At 42.6% G+C, this 21,910-nt stretch overlaps 1 protein-coding gene across 1 annotated transcript in view; it reads left to right on the top strand.

The window, feature by feature from the left end:
- LOC138600834 (glucosidase 2 subunit beta-like) overlaps positions 1-21,910 on the top strand; it is a 165,808-nt gene that overhangs the window by 8,773 nt on the left and 135,125 nt on the right. The window contains exons 6-8 of the mRNA XM_069672353.1: positions 5,591-5,720; positions 13,811-13,877; positions 19,521-19,599. Coding sequence (XP_069528454.1) covers positions 5,591-5,720; positions 13,811-13,877; positions 19,521-19,599 — 276 coding nt within the window. The remainder of the gene's footprint in view (positions 1-5,590; positions 5,721-13,810; positions 13,878-19,520; positions 19,600-21,910) is intronic.

Below are 21,910 nucleotides of genomic sequence, written 5' to 3' on the forward strand. Positions count from 1 at the left end.
ACTCAGTACTCGCTCCCACAGTCTGGCGCCCGGAGCTCGCTCTCTGCCATGAGTTGAAGGTCTGACTCGAGTTACACGAATCACTCACTCACTCACTCTGTACCTGCTCTCCCAACACGGCAGAGAACAAAAAGCACTTTTTATGCACACAATCATGGGAAAATGATCCTCCCGAAATGACTCGCTTTACTATCAGAAATTGATCAATTAGGTCCAAACACAATCAGAAGGTCTAGAAAAGCTGATTAAATTTAATCTCCGTTAATGTTAGTGGAATGCTAAACTGGAAGTTAGCGCATTCGGGTTATTTAAGTCGCGCCTATAGAGAACATGCTCTATAGGCGCTTGGGCCGATGGGTAACTGACTCGAAAACCCGACTGTCTTTCGTGACAAACTCGAGTTAGTAAAAAGAGTAGAACCTCCCATCTCTAAAGTTGATATTGGAAGTCCCGCCCCCTCTTGATTTTGATTGGTCGGTGAGGGAGAAGTGATATTGACGAGTGCGGCGGTGTTCAAAAAGTTGACAGCGCCGTGACAAAAACCAGCTGATGTTGAGAAAACTCTGAACTGCATTTGTTTTGTATTGAAAATAGGCGCAAAAACAGCACAAGTGGACACCGACCCTAAGTGTTTAAGTATTTAAGTATTAAGCACATGTTAATCGACTCTATTATAAAGCTTTACTCATGATCCACGTGGTTTCTTTAGGCCTCGATCATTATCAGGATACTCTTTAAACCGGGAGTATTAAATCACACATCCTCAACTACGGAACATTGTTTATGTTGTTGTTGTTGCAGTGTAGAAAAGCGTGTGAATCGCATGATCCCAAGCCCATACAATGGAGCCGACCTTCGCACTATGCCTACTATTATTCATGTTTTGGAGAAAATCTCAAGAACGACCCTCTCAACTACATTCCTACGGTAGCAGCCATGGCCGTGCAGTTCAGAGGATGAGATCGGCGGTGCTGTCTGTATTTCTTTCCACACAATGATGCACAGTGTGTCCTGTTTCTTGCATTATAAACACTGCCCTATTGTCAGAGTATATTGCAGTTAAAATGTTGAACCTAAGGATGTAATCTGAGCTGCATTCCAAGAATAATTTTGCACAGAGATGCAGCACTTCTGCTTTTTGTTTTGCCCGATCAGCTTCCACATTCTGTCAGACTACCTCTAAAATGATCCTAAAAATGTGCCTCTATCTTTTCCCTCCGGAGTAAATATATTCTTTGTCATTCTCAATAGATTTAATTAACTTTTCACCTTTGCTGCTTGTGCTGCCGCTCAGTCACTGCGGTGTTATTACCTGGCTCGCTCGCTAACACGCTGTGATTGATGGGGACATTGAGGTTAATTTGCTTTTATACGTGTTGTACTGCGAGAAACACTCTAAATGAGCAGCTTGAGCTCTGTGATATTGTTTTGACCAGACATGTTCCTGGCATCTGTGTGTGCGGTTTCCAGCAGCGACCTCAGCCTGCTGTGTGGGTAGTTTTTCCCCACGTCAGGATGAGATGTTCGCTGCTTTGTAGCTCGAAGAAGTGTCAGAAAGCAGCCACTAACTCTCTTGTCTCATAGTGTTTTAATTGTTTACTTTACTGTATAGTGATTATATTCAAAATGTATCTAAACAACTCCAGTTTCTTGCCATCTTTACCTTAAACAGGTATTATGCTGTTTCACGTTTTAAGACGTACACTGTTACAATGTTGGATGTCCATACTAAACGTGAAGTTACAAATCTGTAGGTCAAAGTATGTTGGAGTAAAAAAGTCTCAGTCTGCAGGCTGCTATGAATGCGTGCTTTCAGACAGACGTCTCCAGACGCTTCACTTTGTGATGTCACAAAGTGGAGGAGCTCTATATTTGGGCATCTGCCCGAGACACAGCAGAATTTCCTGGCCCTGGCACAGTTCTAGGACACGCCCACCCAGCAGCTCACTCTGCTCAACGGCTCTGCTCGTCAAGTTGGTTAAGTTTCAAGTTTCTTTGGCTGTGAAGGAAAGACATCAATGTTTACTTTTCCAAAGGAAGAGAGCACCAGACGTTCATTTCAAATCGAAAAAATGAACTTTGCTCTTTGCTGACAACTCTGTAACACGGCCACAGGATAGGAGGCGTGCCTCAAAAAGCCCCATTCCCACTGCTCCACCTGCCTTTTTTGCTTAGTGGGAACGGTAACAATCTGCATTCAGACCTTGGTCAAATTACTCTGCAGTAGACCCGGGTAATTATCGCCTCGGCTCTGATCAGTATTGATGTGAACACAAAACCCGGGTCAACATGCTCATCTCAGCCCCCTTTCCAGCGTGATGCTATGCTCCGTCTGTACTGTCTGCGACTCCTCGTCATCTCAGCTACAAATTCTGCCCGTCTCCGTCGAAGCAGCGCTCGAACATCGTTCCAAATTTGTCCGCGGCGAGTTTGCTACACAGACTGAATGAGTAATAGATACAATAAAGACCTAACCACTGTAACATCTTCACTGTTTACTAACCCTGTCTCCGGTGCGTTTGTGATGTCAGACGGTGACGCAGCAGAAAAGAGACCGAAAGGAGTATACCTAACTGGCAATGGGAAAAGAGACAATCTGCAATTATTAGCGGACATTCCCGGGTCTGAAAAACCGTTTCAACACGCTAATTTTGGTGGGAAAGGGGTATGAGTTCTGCCCCTCTGCAGGCTTCAGAGAGCTGGCCAATCAGGGGAAAGCAGGCTTGTAGGGGCAGGGTTTCTTAAAGGGACAGAGCTGACTGAGCATCAGTGTGAGTTTTTTTTAACTGTAAATTATGCTAAGCTACTCCACAGGTATCACAGAGTGAAATATGAAGCTTGTAAATGAGCATAATACCCCCCTTTAAAAATCCTCATATTCTTCTCTTGCCTCTGAAACACTAAGCAGTAAATGCTCAAGTTAAGTCGGCACAAACAAGCAACTACCTGAGTGTTAAACCCATTTCGTATCCACACGCTACTTTACCAAAACCTCATAATAAGCAGCAGCCACTAACCAGTTTTCCTCTGCTCTCCATTTGCTCGTTTACTTCGACAAGCACGAGGCCGAGTTAGGAGCCGCAGCGCTGGAGTTCGCTGCAAATTGAATCGGTGAAAATTGGCAGGAGAGGATCTCTTTAGATGTTTGTAAGTTATATTTACTGCTTCAGTGCTCTCATTATCTTCATTTAGGAAACACAAGCTGCCCTCCTCACACTCTTTGATAGTCAAGTCTGGCATGTCGCACATTTAAAGTGCATTAGTTCAGCATGTACTTGAGCTAATTTGAGATATATATTTGGGATTCTGAAGGTCGTATCGGCAGCTGAAAGGTGTTGCCGCAGCACAATTCGCTGCTCTCTAACTTTCTCAGGGCTGCACTCAATCCTTGTTATTTTCTGCATTGATTATCTAAGAAATTACTTTATTTCAAGGTATTTCGAAGCACTTTGAAACACAGTTTTCAGAAAAAAAGGCACTTCAAGATGCTTGTTATGGAGGATACAGTTAAAAAAGATGCCACTTATTTGAGTTTTTTGAGTGAAGGCCACTTTTTGTCGCAAACACGCACTCACACGCGTCTGCTTTGCCAGCCGATGCTCTCCGAGGATGCACCTTGCACTCTTCTTTTCTCTTCTCCCTTTCCCCCCCCCCTTATGTTCTTTTCTGTGGCAGCTGATTGGCAGATCGAGGCTGAAGCGTCACCCGGCGCCCCCCCTAGCTCCGCCGCACATCCTCTCAGCGTGTCTTTGTTGATACGGCAGGGTTACCTCGGGGGCCTCGTCTCAGAAACCTAACACAATGACTCAAAAGTGAACTCCCTCTGTGGTTCAGGGGTTACAGAAGAATCTGCTGTCAAAGAAACAGGATGCTAGACGACTTTAAAACCAAATTAGAAGCCTTTATACAATGAAACAAGTCAGCACAGTGCGCCCTACATCCAGCAGAGTAACATGCTGCTGTTAATCAAATACAGACTGGTATTTCAAGATGACCTCCATCCTTCATACATTAGTTTCTTAGTATTTAAACACACATGATGAACCTTTTACATGTTAACCGTGTTATTCACAAGTATATCTGTTCTTTCACTCTGAAAATGGAGTCCATAAATCACTGCGGCAAACTGAAGGTGGCTAAGCGAGCAGCGTGTCCTAGAAAGGTAGTCATCCCTGTCCGCAGCCAGCAGAATCCATCACTGCTTTATGAGAGTCTCTAAGGAGAGATTGGAAGGCAGTATTGACACACACACCAATACACACACACACACACACAAACACAAGGCGCTTCGTCTCTTTCATATTAATTGGTCCATTACAGAGAGTGATGATAGGTTACGCTTGGTTGTCAAAAGCTGTCATTTCTTTTGGTGCGACAGGAACACCTCCCGACGCAGGTGATTTAAATAGTCGACTGCTGTCGGACAAGTTTTTGTAGATATACGGGCAGGTTGTTGTTCGGTAGAGGAGGGAGATATATTGGTGCATTTAAAAAAGATAATAAGATAGAAAACCAATACTTTCTAAAGATCTGTTTGTTACTGCAGGAACTACTTTTTGTAAATGCTTCTGAGGCTTTAAGTCATTTATCCTTCAAAAGCGATTTTTTCAATTCAAAGGCTTTTTTAAAAAAGATTTTTATTATGTTTTTAACATTACAAAGGAGATTGAAAAACACAGTGCCCTTAACATTCTCAGAGAAAACAAAATTGACGATAATAATAATAATAAGAGACAATTGAGTTATAATAAAAAGACCATCTTCACCTCACCCTCTTTAGCTAAGTCCTCCAAGTCCTGCCCCTTTATCCCTTGATTGCTCCTAACCTATATATATTTTTGCCAGATCATCAAAGGAAAATTTGATCACTTATTTAGACTGAACATAAAAAAAACATTACATTAAAAGAATACAGTTTATAAAAGTACAAATTATTCAAGTATTTGCACAAGACATACAAAAACATCAGATTAGAAACACATTGTATCAATATGAAGAAGGAAACAAAACTAATATAATAGAGGTGGGAATCAGGGTAACTCACGATACGATAAGAATCGCAGTATCGCAATATTATCGATATCGTGGGCAACGTATCGCGCATCGTATCGCGAGTTACCCTGCGATTCCCACCCCTAGTAGCGATGTTTTGTCCCATCCCTAATATATGTTGTTTTTTTGTCATTATGTCTATTTAATAGTAATGCCATATTGCTCACAATGCTTGAAGCTAAATGCTAACACCCAAATGCTAACATGCTCATGCTTACCTGACAAAATGTTTACAGTTTCCACTATCTTGACTTCACTGTTTTAGCATGCTAACATTAGCTTATAAGCACTTAAATAAAAGTAAAACTGAGGCTAATGGGAATGGCAAGAGTTTTGCAGGTGTTTGGTCATAAATCAAAGAGTTGGACAAATTAAAATCTTAACGTCATGATGGTAACATGAAGGATCAACAAACTGATCCATCCTTTGGAATTCATAAATGTCTGGATCAAATGATGTTGGGACATTTCATGCTAATCAACAAAAACTGATGCTAATCTTTGAGGTCCTGTTTGTTTCCGTATCCCCCTCTCTTCAGGCGCAGCTCCGAGAGCTTCAGCAGGTAGCCGAGGACCTTCAGATCAAACTAGAGGAACACCGGAGGAGGAAACACGAGGCAGACCGACTCAAAGAGCAAACTTTAAAGGCGCTGGAAGCAGGAGACAGCGGTAAGTGTCCTGCCACCTTTAACCTGCCGTGATTCGGTTTGACTCCATCCAAAGCAATTCCCGATATAGTTAGGCTATTGTTACAGCCACCGCAGGGCAGCTTCCATTTTATTCGAGCTCTGCCTTACACTAAACTCCAACTAAAGTAAATTGACCTTTGTACCACGGGCCACGCGGCCAGGATGACAAATGGTGGCACATCAGAAACAGCTGGAAGGGGTTAAACACAGCTGCCTGTGTGCTGCTGAAATAAATGGAGCCGTAGAGGAGTGCTGAGCTCCGGCATATTGCAGTCCCTGCGCTCTCCTTTTTTTTTTTTACGTCCCTCAAACCTTCACAGAGACGTTTCTTATGACTCACAGTGAAATTCCCTTATCGCTCGGAGCACTAGCTGGCTCGGCATTTAAAGTGACGTTCAGACGTGCGTGTGAGAACGTACAGGGAAAGTTGTGAGGCTGTATGGGAAATGTTCTCTGTCGATTTGTGCGCTGAAGTCCAGAAGGATTTCCAGTCATTACGTGAGTGTGTTGGAGAGGCAGTGGAGCAGAAAATACACACCTTTAACACAAATAGGAAACTGACAATCACGATTTTTTCTTCTTTTATTTTGAAGGAGTCATTTCTTTGTTATTTAAACGTAGAAAAACAACACGTTTCTCCACTATCTTTCCCTGTGCTGTCATGTCTCTCACACTCCCCCTCTGAAACACCACCCATTGATTGCCTGTCTCGTGTCAATCTGTCCCTCAAGTCAAACTTTTGATTGCAATAAAGGTCATTTGACTTCGCCGGCTCCTCCGAGCACGCATCCATCACGCTCCCCCGCCGTGTGAGCTGACCTTTGCCAGTCATCTTACCCCCCCCACCCCGTTCTCAAGGCTGTCATCCTTTACTTCCATTACTGCTCATCTTCAGGCCGTAACAACCATCAATTTTCATTTCCGTGGTGGCGTTGGCATGTCTCGTCCATGTTGGCTATCCGTTGAGGCTTTTATTATGCACTTCTAATGACAGTTTGTGAGTGTGTGTGTGTGTGTGTGTGTGTGTGTGGTCGAGTTCCAGAGGCTACTTTTCTAGACTTTCTTCTGCCTGCAACCTCTGACAGAACATGTTGATTAATACTTACCGTAAAATCTAGAATATAAGACGCAGCTATTTATTTATAAAAACATGAATACAAGTTATTTCAATAACACTATTTCGATTTATTTTCATTCAAAATACACACAAGTACCAGCCTACCATCTGTGTTCGCCATGTTGACTTTCCAATCCCGCTAGCGACTGATGCGGTAGCTGAGCTCAGCCTACGGTAACGTTGATTGTTGTGAGGGTGGCAGCTGCACTGGTGATCATGACGGTGCATGTCCGTGACCTAGCGTTATTTGGCAGCGTTTTCTTCTTTTTAAATAGGATAGGATAACTGAAAGAGACAGGAAATATTGGGAGAAGAGAGTGGGGGATGACATGCAGCAAAGGGCCAAGCGGAAGTCGAACCTGCAGCCGCTGCGTAGAGGACTGTAGCCTCCATACATGGGATGTGCGCTCTACCCACTGAGTGAATCCAGCGACCCCAATTAAATACCTTACCTGTGCTTGTGCTAGGAAAGAGCTGGAGGTCATTGATTGAAAGATGTAGATTTACGTTCTACTCTCTATGCAATAAGATCGCCCTCATATTTGAATTAACTTGCCTTTAACCAGGTTTCTTGAAATTCAAAGTTCCTTAATATTCACAAAGCTCCATCAAACTTACTGTAAGAAGTTTTAAACCGGTTATGAAACAGCCTTAATTTATAATGACGCCTCTGTATGACCTGCAAAAGCAAACCTAACCATTAGCTAGAAGATTCTATAAAGTTATTTAGAATGCCTGTCGCTGCTATCACTAACCTTTGTTTACATTTTCCCTGGCGGATGTTCACAGTAAGTAGTACTTTGGAGAGTTCAAATTAAGCCGAGTGAGATTTAACTTCAGAGAACACAAGGCAGACATGCACAGGAGTTGATGAGCGAAGACATGAAGGTTACAGCATTGTCCACAGGGGGCGCCAAAATCCACACAAATTAGAGTTGCTCATGGCTGCTTTAAGCCAACATTTTCAATGTTATTTCAGACTTTTAACATAATTTAATTTTATGTGAATGTGAAAAGAATCTTTAACCTCCTATAGATCTCTTTTCTTTATATAAATGTGTCTAAGCTGTGCATTCTCAGTGCTTCCACACAAAACGAGCCTTAAACTACAAGGCACCCACAGGGACAAATATTGCGTTATCTCAATTAAATATAGAAACATCACAACAAATACTACCTCGTCTTTCCCCTTTATGACCCGTCAATAGCAGGTCTCCAAATATAAATGAAAAGCCGGAGGAACAAGCAGCTGAGCCCGCAAAGTAGAACTTAACAGTGTTTCCCTTTGGTGCTGCTGTCGCTCAAACACGTCTCCCCGGGGCTTCACGCAAACTTATTGAGAAGTCTTAAAGGGCCGGGTTATTGGAAAAGTGCTGTTGTAATTGCAAGACTTGGAGATATTGGATATTGTTTTTTACAGTGCGAGTCGCCACATTTTATTTAGCATTAGCTTTTTTTTTACATGCCTTAAGGGGACTCTTATTTTGAAGGGTGCCTTATACCTTTACTTAGTCCAAAATAGTGCGTTATCATTGTATTTTCAGCGTACAAGCAATTGAGTTGTAACCTAAGCTAGCTAAGTATATGAAGTTGTCTCTCTTTTTGCAAAGCATGCTGGGAGTTCCTGTTAAATCCTCATTGAATAACAAAGCCTTTGCTTTTCCCGGACACTGATCACGTGCCTCCCTCTGATTGCCAACCTGAGTAAGCTCGGGGTTCATGCGGAGGTCTCTCCCTCCTCTGATGATGTTTATTTGATACGATCCCCTCACGTAGACACAAACTGCATTTAATGTCTCTTTAATGGTTCCCCTGAATATGCAAAGCTACACCGGCTGCGAGTTCACCCACAGTTTGAGGGGATTTCCTCAAGTTCATCATTAATCCAGTGGTTGACCTGATTTCTGGAGCCGACCGTCTCTCCACTACTCGCGTTCCGCAAAGGTACACGGGTGCAGTTAGGAACCGAATGGCATAAATTAAACGTGCTGAGATTTCAGGAGGCCCCGGCAGTCAAAGCAGCGCTGGTTTATCTGAGACGTGAGGTCTCATGTTGCTTAGTTTTCCTTAAATACACTGCAAGAACTATGAGAGATTCACTGTCTTATGCAATTTCACCCGAAATTACATCCATATTCAACATAACTTCATTGTGTCTGATTTGGCGTTTTCCAACAATGCAGTCATGCACAATGATTTGACATTGTAAGTCTAATTAATTCATACATTTCCAAGCACATACAGGCTTAAAGCAGGTTATACATCCCTCTTTGGAGTCGTTTATGTTATCAACAATTCATAAAAACTACACTGTAAGGCAACAAATGATTTCTTTGTCTTCTGAGTTTGTATTTTTAGACTCAACATAAGAATTAGATGCATTAGTAAGAATCCACATGGGCGTTCATTTGGTATAAGAGGTGTGGCACCTCTTCATAAAACAAAAATTGCTTGTATGTGATTCCCTGCAGGTTCCCTGTGTTTGCCTAAGTGAGATCATTGTTGGATTTAAGGGAGATGATTATTGTCTTTACCTTATTGAAGAAGGGCTAATGTACAGTGAGCAGGTTGTTATAGCGGAATGGAACCCCGACAGGGTGAGCAGGATTTTGTTATATACAATATACGCTATAACAACCTGCTCGCTATACATTATCCCACTTTTTACATAGCTATTTACTTACTGAATCAACAATTTGACACAAAATATTGATTTGGAATGATTTTAGTGCTGCGTCCATAGCAACGGTTAGTATTCTTCTTAAAATGAGCTAAGCTAGCTGTTATCACTCACAATAAATGGAAACATTTCCACTAATGGTGAAGTAAGACAAGTTGAACCCGACTGCAGGAATCAGCGCAGCACCTTATTGACGTTTTCTGTCTCGTCACTGTCAGAGTGTGTTGACATTTTCATTTCCATTCACCGTCTTTAAACACCGCCGTATCCCATGCTGTGTTCCGTTTAATGTTTACTTCATGTGCTGTCTTCAGCTTTGTACATCTCTCTGTCTTTCCTCCTGTTTTTGTATCGTTTAATCTTTAATTGTCTCTTTTCTTTTTACCCCCTCTGTAAGCACACTGACGACAAAGTTACCGGACTTCTTTCGGCGGATTGATATGATTACAGTTAGTCCTCCAGATTGTATGATTAGAGCCGCATCCCTAGCAACGGTCTGTTCTTCATAGCAACCGTTTGCTATAGTGACGAAGCAGCCTTGGAATGCTGTAATTAACCAATTAGAATCAAGTATTTAACACAGCCGGGTAATAATACTTACTAAAAGTCAGTATACTAATGATCAAAGGAAGCCTGGAGGCATAGAAAATTAAGACATGATTATGCACGACTCTTTTTACACCTGTTGGAATCGTCTCTCTCTAGTAAAGGTCTTCATGTTATCGGTTCTTCTTGCATCGTAATCACATCCCTTAATGCAAATACAGTGCAAAGCAAGTCTTTGTCATAGCCTTATTAAAAATGCTTCAGATCATTTTAGTGTAAATTCGCTCATTTTACACCTATTTATAACATCTTAATAAATGTTTTTTTTAATTTATTAATATTCAATATGAAGCTCTCGTAAATGATCATTATTGTCAGAACTACTGGTTTAGTCTTGGTGAAATGACAACCTTCCTTTAGCCCATTTAAGTCATGTTAACTCTGTCAGCGTGTTAAACCAGTCACTTTATATCTATTTCTTTACAAAAAAAAAAATACACTTCTGCTGTCTTTATCTCTGTTTCTGTCTGCTGTTCGGATACATTCAGGATGGACAAGAACTTATATGTCTAAATAAAACCTGCTGAGATAGTCAAAGTTACTCTAAACCCATTTTAGTAAAGCATAATTTGAGAAGGGGTGTGTAATAAATTCAAGAGATTACCATAAAATATGAGGAAGTTAGTTAAATCCCACTTTCTAGACTGATGATTCAACTGATGAGTCATTGGCACACATGTTTCTACAGGCAGGAGCATATAATGCTCAACTTCCTACTCCTAACAGTCTCATACAAGATATACAGAGATCTATTCACAGAGCCACTACAGACACTTTTAACATCTTTGTGCAATGTGTGTTTGAGGATGTCTGATTTGTTAATGTTCAGCCCTGTATACTGTGTACATACAGTATGTGGATTTTTGCATAGGGCTGTATGGATTCTAAGAAACATCATATACAAGGAATACTCAAAAAAATTGGTCTTCAGACTGTCTCCAACTACCTCAGTACTTCCCCTGAGGTAACCTATATGCAACAGTTCCAGTGCCAAACATGTCATGCGCTTACTGCTTGAGTTTTTTCTCCCTACGGTGAGGAAAAGGGGGACCCCTTAGCTACTAGGTGTATTTTCTATTCATATAACCACAGATGTGGGCAAACACCTCTTAGTCCTTAATATTGCTTTTCTTGAGGATAGAAAGGCATTGCTTCCTACTTCCTGTAATACATTATGAAAATTAACTTGCAATGCCTTCAAACTATGTATTCATCTCAGTGGATATTATGTAGCCTTTTAATTTATTTGTAGTATTTAAAGCTTCTGTTAGAACCTGATGAAAATATCGTCCCCAGCCAGAGATGAAGTGGACCACCAGGGCACCTTGAAGCCCGACATTAAGTTGGGTCTGATTTTGCAGTTCAAAGTGTAAATGTATGTCTTTTGATGTTAAGACCTAGAATAGAAGACAATAAAGGGGGGGTATTATGCTAATTTCAAGATGCATATTTCACTCTGTGATACCTGTGGAGTAGCTTAGCATAATTTACAGCTAAAAAAACTTTCCCTCATACAGCCTCTGCCTGATACGACTCAGTCAGCTCTGTCCCTTTAAGAAACCCTGCCCTTACAAGCCCACTTTCTTCTGATTGGCCAGCTCTCCAAGGACTGCCGAGGCTGCACTTTGTGACGTCACAGAGTGCACCATGTCGAAAAAACCTGGCGTTCACAGCAGCCTGCAGACTGAGCTGAGAAGCCTGGGGATTACTCCAACACACTTTTACCTACAGATTCGAAACTTCACCCACGTTTATTCTGGACATCCAACATTGTAACATTATATATATGTGTTAAAATGTGAAACAGCATAATACCCCCTCTTTAAAGTAACTATATGTTACACGTTAAGAAGCCAAGCAAAGCAGGAAGAGTGTAACATTGCCGTCATTAGAATCACTTCCAGTATTAACGGTGTTGGAACCTTGGAAGAGTGCGAAGAATGAGCCTATTGTAATCTTGACCCTGATGAAATCATGAACACCATTAAATCCATATTTTTCAGTGTTTTCATTGTGCTGCAGAATCTGAATCACTCTGATGCGGCACCATCTGCTGCACCCTTTCGGGTTATTTGCAATCTTTATATTTACCTTCTCTCCTCTGTAAAGTAAAAGTTAAATGCAACACCTGCAGCCTCGTGACACATTTCCATGTCAAAGCATTTTCCCCCTCAGAACGGCGTAATTTCCCTCCTGGAAATATTGCTTAAGAGCGTATGAAGAAAGCAGAGTGTGTGTTTTGTTAGCCTTGGAGTGCAGAGCCGACAATAACAAAGAAAGGACTCTGTGTGGATAACGTGCTCTGTGGATCTGCAGCCTCCTGCTGATACGTTCCATTTTCTCTGCTCTCTTTTGTGCCTCGCTTATTTTACGAGTGCGCCGCAGCTTTCGCCGGGGCAACATGGGCGGATGAGTGATGGCGTCCATTAGTAAACATAGCCCCCTATATGTGCCATGGGCCTAAAGAGCCACTGTCTTCAACCTCCTTTCACTTATTCTCCACATTCTTCCTCCTCTTCCTTTTACCTCCACTCCATCTTTCTCCCCCCTCCATCCATCCTCCTTATGCTTGTTTTTCATAGCCACAGCTCTGCAGTAGAGGGGAGGGATGAGACCATTTCTCTTGCTCCTCTCTGCGCTCATTTTTTCTTTTTTGTGCGAGACGGAGCGACTAGAGGATGGGTTGAGAATGTCAAGCACTAGGTTGGGAATAGAGCGCAGTTCAAACAGAAGAATAGGCCACTAATATGACAGATGCTGTGTGTAGCGCAGAGGAATATTAGCAAATCAGGTTTTTTCCCCTCGGTTGAGCCGAGGCAGCAAGAGGGCAGAGGATTCTGGCTCCTCCATAAACATCTTGCTGCTTCCGGTCGTGTACAATCGTGCATCCTATTTAACTTACATTCAAACAGCCGCATGATTTAAGGTTGATTTTGGCGACGCTGCATTCAGGATCCTGGCGACACAGGCACTCTACTGTATGCTGGCAAAAAAATGGTAATCTCACAATTAGCTTTTCTGTAATTAGCAAGGAAAGCTAATTGCGGCGGATGCGCAATTAGCATTATGTAAAGTGCTTTTCCCCAGACTTCAGGGCCAATCACTTTGCCCCTTTACATTTTCCCCTCTGCTCATGATGTGAAGAGAACTTCCTCCTTCCTCCCTCCCAGTCCCAATGAATGTGATTCACAAAAACCTGAATCAGCCGGGGTCACATGCTCGGAAAAAAAGGGGGCCGAGGAAGTTTTAGCGTCTCTTTTCATGTGAATGGAGAAGAGGGAAATCACTGTCATAGCAGCCGTTAGAGCACAAAGCCTCCTGATTGCATTCTGGACTCTTACATGCTTTTTTTTTCCTACAGGGAAACCAAATGTTCTCGCACAGCGTGACTGACTCATTGCCTGATTGCCCAAAAACCTCCACCCCTCCATCCCCCTCCTCCACTTCCCGTGTTTTTAAATCCAACTCCAGCTCTGTCCTTTTTCTCCATCCCTGCCTCTCAGATGGATTAGTGTTTATAGCAGTGATCGGTGATTAAAGAGCAAATCCAACACGGCTTTGTAATAAAAATATTACCCCTTTGTTGGCGTGACTCATTGTGCTTAAAATATGAACACCTAAAATATTGTCAGGTACTATGACAATAACTCTCCTTCTTCTTTTTTAGGTCTCAGACGTCAGAACAGCTCAGTCAGAGACACTTTCCAGTTACTGGACAGCAATAAAGACGGAAGGTAACATACTGATTATTTAATCTGCGACTTTTGAAAACCTACAGTGTTCCTGTGATGTTTTGCCCAATGCGTCCCTATTTTAAAGAGGGGGTATTATGCTGTTTCACATTTTAAGACATGTATATTATTACAAACTTGGGTGAAGTTTCAAATCTGTAGGTAAAAGTATGTTGGAGAAATCCCCTGCTAAAAAAGTCTGCAGGCTGCTGTGAACGCCAGGTTTTGGACATTTTTTCTACCTACTTCACTTTGTGATGTCACAAAGTGGAGGCACTCTATATTTAGGCATCTGCACGAGACACAGCAGAGCTTCTTGCCCTTAGCTGTGTCCCAATCCAGGGGCTGCATCCTTCGAAGGAGGTGGTCTACGGAGGATGCGCCGTTTATAGCCAGCGTAGACCGTTAAAGCCGAACTGAAATGAGACGGTCTGGTCTATGGAGCATTTTCTGTTTGCATCACCAGCTGTTCTGGCCGTTACCCTTGCGTCACGCAACGCTGCTTCTGTCGCCTGGCAACAGGTAGCCAGTGGGCTAACTAGTTAGGATTACTAACGTCACGTAACTTAACCTATTATTTTAAAGATAAGTTGTTTCAAGGGCCCACGTGTATCTCTTGCTATTCAAGTGAGTTGACAAAAACTTTTACATTTAAAAGTGTATTCCTCGGCCATGTAAGAGTCCGCCATTTTGTTTGAATTGGCGCGCAATGAATCTCAATTGCCACAAAGAAGGCACCTGACAGAGCTGGCCAATCAGAAGAAAGCGGGCTTGTAGGGGCGGGGTTTCTTAAAGAGATGGGGCTGACTGAGTCGTCAGAGGCTGTATGAGGGCCTGCACAGGGCACCAGTGTGAGAAAAACCTGTAAATTATGCTAAGCAACTCCACAGGTATCACAGAGTGAAATATGATTATTGAAATCAGCATAATACCCCCCCTTTAAGGACTCTAGAAGCCCATATATGTCTTATGTTTGAGCCTTAAAATGATGTTGAAATGGTAACGTATATTATAATAGTTGTAAAACAGTATCAGCAAAGGTTTTTCACTGGTTCAGCTCTTCTAAACGCCACCAATGATCTTTTTACACTGAAACAGTCGTTCCCTCAGGACTCCCCCTCTTGCCAGGGTGAAAAGGCTTCTGTCACAGTATTTAGATTACTATGAAATCCAATACTAAAGAAATTCTAAAAGAATATTTTCTCCCAGTTTGGGCTTTTTCTCCTCCTACTGTGCAGTTCTAAAAAATGTTCCACAGTGGGCATGAAAGCCGGGGAGTGTGTGGAGAAAAAGATTGAAGGTTTCACATCTAGTTGTATATTTCAGTTGTGTCCTTGAACATTGTGCTCCTCCAACTTTAAGCACTGGACGATAAAAATGAGCAAGGTTAAGAGGAATCACAAAAGCTGAAGCACATTTTGTGCTCGAATGTTAAAAGTGTGACTGACATTGTTATTTTACATTGTATTTTAAGAGTTAACTACAAAATTACAAGGTAATAAGAAAAATGAGGGCCATCTAAGGAAAAGAAGGAGCTGACCTGTCAGGCGAAGCTCTCCATTTACCGGTCGGTCGACGTTCCACCCCTCAACTATGGTCATGACCTTTGGTAGTGACCGAAAGAATGAGTCGGCGATTAAAAGCTGCCCAAATGAGCTTCCTCTGCATGGGTGGGCTCAACCTTAGAGATAGAGTGAAGCCCCTTTTCCACTGGTCAGAAAACCCGCTAACAACCAGCTTTTTTGCTTAGTGGGAAAGGTTACAATCAGCACAAAACCTGTGTCATTGGCATTTATTAGCGGGTCTTCCTGGGTCTGAAAAACCATCGTCAACACGCTAATTTTGTTGCGAAAGGGGTATAAGGAGCTCGGACATCCAGAGGGAGCTCGGAGTAGATCCGCTACTCCTTTGCATCCAAAGGAGCCAGTTGAGGTGGTCCAGGCACCTGATTAGGATGCCTCCTAGGCGCCTTCCTGTGGAGGTTTTCCAGGCAAGTCCAACTGGGAGGAAACCCCGGGTTAGATCCAGAGCCCGCTTGGGGGATTATATATCCCACCTGGCCTGGGAACACCTCAGGATCCCACAGAAGGAGCTTGAAGATGTTGCTAGGGAGAGGGACGTCTGGGCTAACTTGCCACTGCAACCTGACCTTGGATAAGCAAAGGAAAATGGATGGATTGATGGATCTAAGGAACTTTTAATTCCTAATTTTTATGGCAAGTAGAAAATATAGCTTAAATTATAGGAATTATAATTCACAAAGGTGAAGTTTTCGGTCTTGTAATTCTTGTAGTCCTCAAGAGAAATCCTGCTAATGCGTCAAAGTGAAACACAAACAACCTAAATAACAACCTGGATTAAACTCATATTGTCGCTCTCACATCTTATACTGCTTATCCAATAACATAAATACGTCTTTTCTGAGTCCCTAATTCACATCAGTATGTATATGTACCACAGTCATTAGTTCCAGCTCGACTTCCGATGCAGTGAAGTCTCATCAGTCTGAGCTGACTGCACACATCTCATTCCCCAAACCTCCTACACTTATTTGTTCTTCAGCAAACTCCAAAAAGTAATCCATTGCCTTATTTGCATTGTTTAATCTTCAACTCCCAGCAGACCCACATGTCGCCCCCTCCTACCCAAATCTCCCAGCTTCCCCCTCTCCCCTCTGCCACCCAGGCTGCCTAACGTGCTGTCGTGAGCAGTGTTTAACCTCTAAAAATAAGGCATCCTTTTTGCTGGTGTCTTGCAGAAAAACAGACCGCCTGATATCCAATGAGTCTGAGCCTTTTCTCCGCTGCTATCCCCACCCTCACTTCCCTCACCTTCCTACACCAAAAAAAAAATCAATACTGCTTAAGCTAACTGGGCATATTCTCCCGGAAAGGAAGCCGGGGCCGGGCATAGCAAACTGAAAGCGCTATAAAACATATGGCCGCATCGAGGACGAAGTGCTTGTGTAGCGGTTTTTCCCGGGGAGCGCTGTGTGCCCACTTATGCGTTCCTGCGCCTGGATGTGTACCATTATTCAGCCCTCCAATCCCTCCCCAGCTCTGACTCCATCCATCCTCTCCATCCCGAGCGGCGTCTGCGCTTAAACAAACACATTACTAAGCTGAAATATCTGCAAGTGCCGCCTTTTTCTGCGCAGCCATTGTTTTCCAGCGCCGTCAGTCAATGGGATTCTCGAGGCAGGACGTGTATTGATGCCCATTTGAATAAAGCAAGGTGCAGGCTTTTGTATATGTATGCTACATCACCATTTATTCTGCGGCTCACACACCCGAGTGTCAGGCTTGATTTAGCCACTGCTCTGATAAATGCAAAGTCCAAAGTCACCGGTATACCTGATGCTTGCACATCGCCAGGCAATTTGCTGACTTTGAAGCGGATTAGCATGCACATTGCCGACTCTTTATCTTGTACAAAAAAGCTCTTGGCTTTGTCCCTAATGACACTTAGCAAAACACTACCCCGTTCTTAATCCACTCGATTGGAATTGCTAATTATCTTTAATGCAGATTCACAGATAATTGTTCGCTCGTTTATGCGGCAAACTAATCTCATTTTTGTGTCCATTCAGCCACCAATAATTGCCTCATGACAAAAATGGCAACCGTTTTTTTACCCAGGAAGTTTTGAATCCACTCCGGAATACATAACAGAATATGTCAACGGCTAACATGCTGCTGATTAGCATCATAATTGTATGTTAATACACATATTGACTCTGGAAATGAGGTCTTCTTCCTGTGTTCTGCAGGTTCAGATATTTTGGTCCCATTTAGGAGATGTAGTTAGCAAAGTTTGAGTGTGAAACTTTCTTCCCATCAGTTTGATCTATGGGGGGGGAAAAACTCCCCCACTCATTGGTCATTAGGAAGATTCTGGACTTCCTCGCCAATATTTCATCCCGAACCTTCGCAAGCCCCACACACAAGCGCGACCCACTGTGCCAGCTGGCAGGCAGTTGGCAGCCCAGTGCAGGATTAACTGGTACCAGTATGCCGGCCTATAAATAGAGTCTACCAACTGCTTCAGGAAATGAACCATGATGGAGCCTCCCAAAGGCCCACGAACAGGTTGTGCTTTTTATCCCCTCCTCTCTGTCAGGATTATGAGAGTGTGTGTGTGTTTGTCAGAGCCTGTTCCCTCATGTTTATTACTGTCTCTTTCAGTCCAACACACTGTAGGTGTGTGTTTTGAAGCACCTGCTTTTGATGCCACAGTCTATATGTGTAAAAATGCCCTCAGTGATCGGGGCCAAAGCCAGGTTTCCAGATCCGTGCCTCTGCAGCCTCTGCACCGCCTCACAATGCAAAGAGCCATTGTTTTTCTCCCGCACTCACCCCGAGCATTGATCCTCTGTAGTGGAACAAGCCGTTCGCTTTGTATGTTTGCCTGCTCTTCCGCTTTTGATGGACTCCCAGGATTGATCCTGGCCATGCAGTCATTATCTCAGCTCGGTAATGTTAGTTTAGGAAGGAGCCTGTGGAAGAAAAAGACACCAGCAGGGAAGAACAAGCTGAAGAAAAGATCTAAGTGTTCTGGGATGCGATGTGGTGTGTGTGATTTTGATTTTGCTTTGTTGTGTGTGCCACTCATTGTGTTGCAAGCCACTTGGAGTGAGAAAGGGCTGAAAGGACAGGAGATGGGAGCCAGTAAAACGTTGAAACTGACCTGAGGAATATGAACAGAAACTTACCCTCAGCACTAAAGTTTGTTTGCACTCGCTGCTTTTTCATCTCTGGAGGAAACAGAAGAACCACCTGCTTCATTGATAAGCCAGATAAGCCCAAACAGTTTGTGCACCTTAATCCATGTTTGTGAAGCCAAAAGATGGTGCTTCGGGTCCAAAAAGTAAAACATTCATTCTACTTTCTCAAAGGTTTCTCTACAGTGAGTGTTTCGCATGGCCCTCAGGTGCTCTGGATAACATACCTTGGGAATAGGTTGTTGGTGTCAGAAGTGGTGAAGGCGCTGGCATTTCCAAAGCAAAAAAATAAACTTTATGCCAGAAAACTATAAGGATTTCTAATATTACTATCCCTAGTTTGCTAAAGTTGGTGTTTTATGCTAATTTCAAGCTTCATATTTCACTAGCTTAGCATAATGTACAGTTAAAAAAACTAATTTTTCTCACACTGATGCTCTGTGCCGGCCCTCACACAGCCTCGGCCTGAAACGACTCAGTCATCTCTGTCCCCTTAAGAAACCCTGCCCTGCATGCTTTCTTCTGATTGGCCATCTTTGCGACATCACAAAGTGCAGCGTGTAGAAAAAACTGTGTGGAACCTGGTACTGAGCTGAGAAGCCTGGGGATTACTCCAACATACTTTTACCTACAGATTTGAAACTTCAGCCACGTTTAGTCTGGACATCCAACATTGTAACATTATATATATTTGTCTTAAAATGTGAAACAGCATAATAACCCCTCTTTAACATACTTCAATGAACATAGTAAACCAGAAGGACAATCTTTGTATGTTTTTGTAAATACATGTACTGTATATATATATATACATATATATATATATTTTTTTTTACTATTTTATAAATGTTACTATAGAGTGGAACATTCCTACTTATTGTACCCAAACTTACACTTATTCCTCTTTTTTTCTTGCTTCACAACAGCATCACAGTGGATGAAGTCCAGGCTAAAGTGGCACTCATCCATGATGAGGAGAGGCTTCTCTCTGAAGATGAAGCTGTGGTAAGTTGTCTTTTATTCATAAGAGTTAAACCCAATGATTGTATAAAGATGGACGACACGTCTCCATCTGCTCTCATTGTACAAAATTGAAGCAAAAATACCCCTGAGGCGGGCGCTGCCATAGTGCGATGGTGACATTTGTAGCCAGAGCTGTGCAGTAGCTTCTTCTTCTGCTGGTCTGAAGCAGACGTTCACAGATGGAAACATCAATGACTGTAGTGATGTTTTAGTCTCCTCTCGCCGTTCCTCCTCTACTCTGCTAATCTGGAACAGATCGGCTGCAGGAGCCGTATTTGTCAACATAGCTGTCAATCATCATTTCTATTTAATTACATAACAGATTAAAAATAAACTTGTCAGAAAAACACTTGGACGTAAATCAGCATGATAAGAACTAACTATAATGACAGAAACCATGTTTGACGTGTATTTATGATTTTATAGTTTGACTCATGTCCCATCTGTTAACATGGAGGAGGTGGGCTTTATGACCTATACTGCAGCCAGTCAGCAGGGGGCGCTTGAAATGTTTTGGCTTCACTTTTAGGGAGCTGTCATGTCATCCACTTTTTTATACAGTCTATGCTTATACCACATTGCTGGTAGGTATAGTGAGGCCTGTACAGAGTGAATGGTTCTATTGCCAACACTCAGGTTACGTTTAATTTACAGATTGAATCCATGCTCTCATGACTCGTTGTCTCTGACTAAAACAACAGAGTATGTTGCAAGGCATTGTGATATATAGTTTGTCATCTAAACACATTGGTATACCACATGTCTACTTTTCAATTTGAGGAGATTGTCACTTAAATAAGTATTGCAGTACTTCCTGATTGTTAGAACATGATCTGAAAAGACCAACATACAGCTACTATTAATTTTTTTCATATTAATATTTACCATAGACTGTATACAAAAAATGGGCGTGGTCATCGTGACGTTACCCACTGGTTTGTAAACTGCAGTTTTAAAGCCTTGAGATTGGCATCATGGCCGACGCCTTGTTGTGTTTTTTGGAGCCAGGAGTGACCAAATTTGGATGAGGAGCTGGAGCCGGAGAGGAGCTAAACAGTCGATGGCGGAGGCTTAATCAACAGCTGGCTAATTATCTAGCCAACCACTGGGTTTTAAGCAGAATGGGATTCTATTTGTAGAGGTAGCCGACCGGAGTTGTTTATTGGAAAGACTAGGGGAGCTAAGAGAGATGGTGGATTGTGTGAGCTCACTCCTAACTGGTCCTAACACTGGCGTGAGATGCTCAACTTTAAGCCCTAATTTAATTTAACCAAGTGAGTTATATACAAATTCTTCACTCGTACAGTTATCATTGGCCAAAGACAGCAAACCCAGGCTTTAAACGTGTTTAATTTGGCTGTAAAGTTTGTCATCTTAATATGGGGTCTAATGGGGATTGACTCACTTTTGGAGCCAGCCTCAAGTGGCCACTAGAGGAACTGCAGTTTTTGGCACTTTAGTGTTGGCTTTAATTTTTGGCCCTGGAGGTTCCAGTTTGGTGTATATAAGATTGAATAGCACGTCCATCATCCATACATACACCATATTAGAGAAGCATCTAATGTAAATGCTTTGAATGACCAAAGTCAGCCATACTCAGGCATCTATTTCAGCATTTTCCAGCTTTGCCAAACAACAGGCTGACACACACATCCATGCACCTCGCCTTCTCTGTGATTTCTGCATCCTGCTCGGTTTGACTGTCAGCCTGGGTCCTCCGTGTTCTCCTCTCGTACCACAGGGTCCCTTCCACATTGATTTGAATTCTGAACAGGACGAGCACAGTTTCCCAGCAGCGATTTTTCGCTCAGGCTGCACGGTGCGAGAATACGTCTGTCTGTTTCACTTTAAACCTGTTGAGCTCTCCCTCTCACCAGGCAGCAGATATCAAAATCTGTGGCTGTAAACAAAATGGCTAGAGCTCAATTTCTCCCTCTTGTTCTCCTTGTTTCTGGTGATTCGTATGGCAGGCAGAGTTCAGCTTGTGAGAAGGTTGTCACTGTGCTGAAAATGGGTTTATGGAGACGTCCAAATGTTGCACAAATGAAGTTAGCTGTGTTTAAATGTCCTCCCACTCACAGGTGGAAGTAATGAATTACAATTACTCAGTGTGAATGAATTACTCACTGTAATTTAGTAGCTTATCTTTTACTGAGTAAAATATGTATTTACGGATATTGCGAGCTAGAAAGAAAAACTGACTTGGACCAGATACCAATCCAATGCATCGCATCAAAAACAGGCCAATCAGATCAAAGTGTCATACATCGCGTCAAGACAGAGGTGCCGGTTG

This window comes from Semicossyphus pulcher, unplaced genomic scaffold, assembly GCF_022749685.1.
Source record: "Semicossyphus pulcher isolate SPU_LCO1_2020_fin unplaced genomic scaffold, fSemPul1.0.p SCAF_21, whole genome shotgun sequence".
Lineage (NCBI taxonomy): Eukaryota > Metazoa > Chordata > Actinopteri > Labriformes > Labridae > Semicossyphus > Semicossyphus pulcher.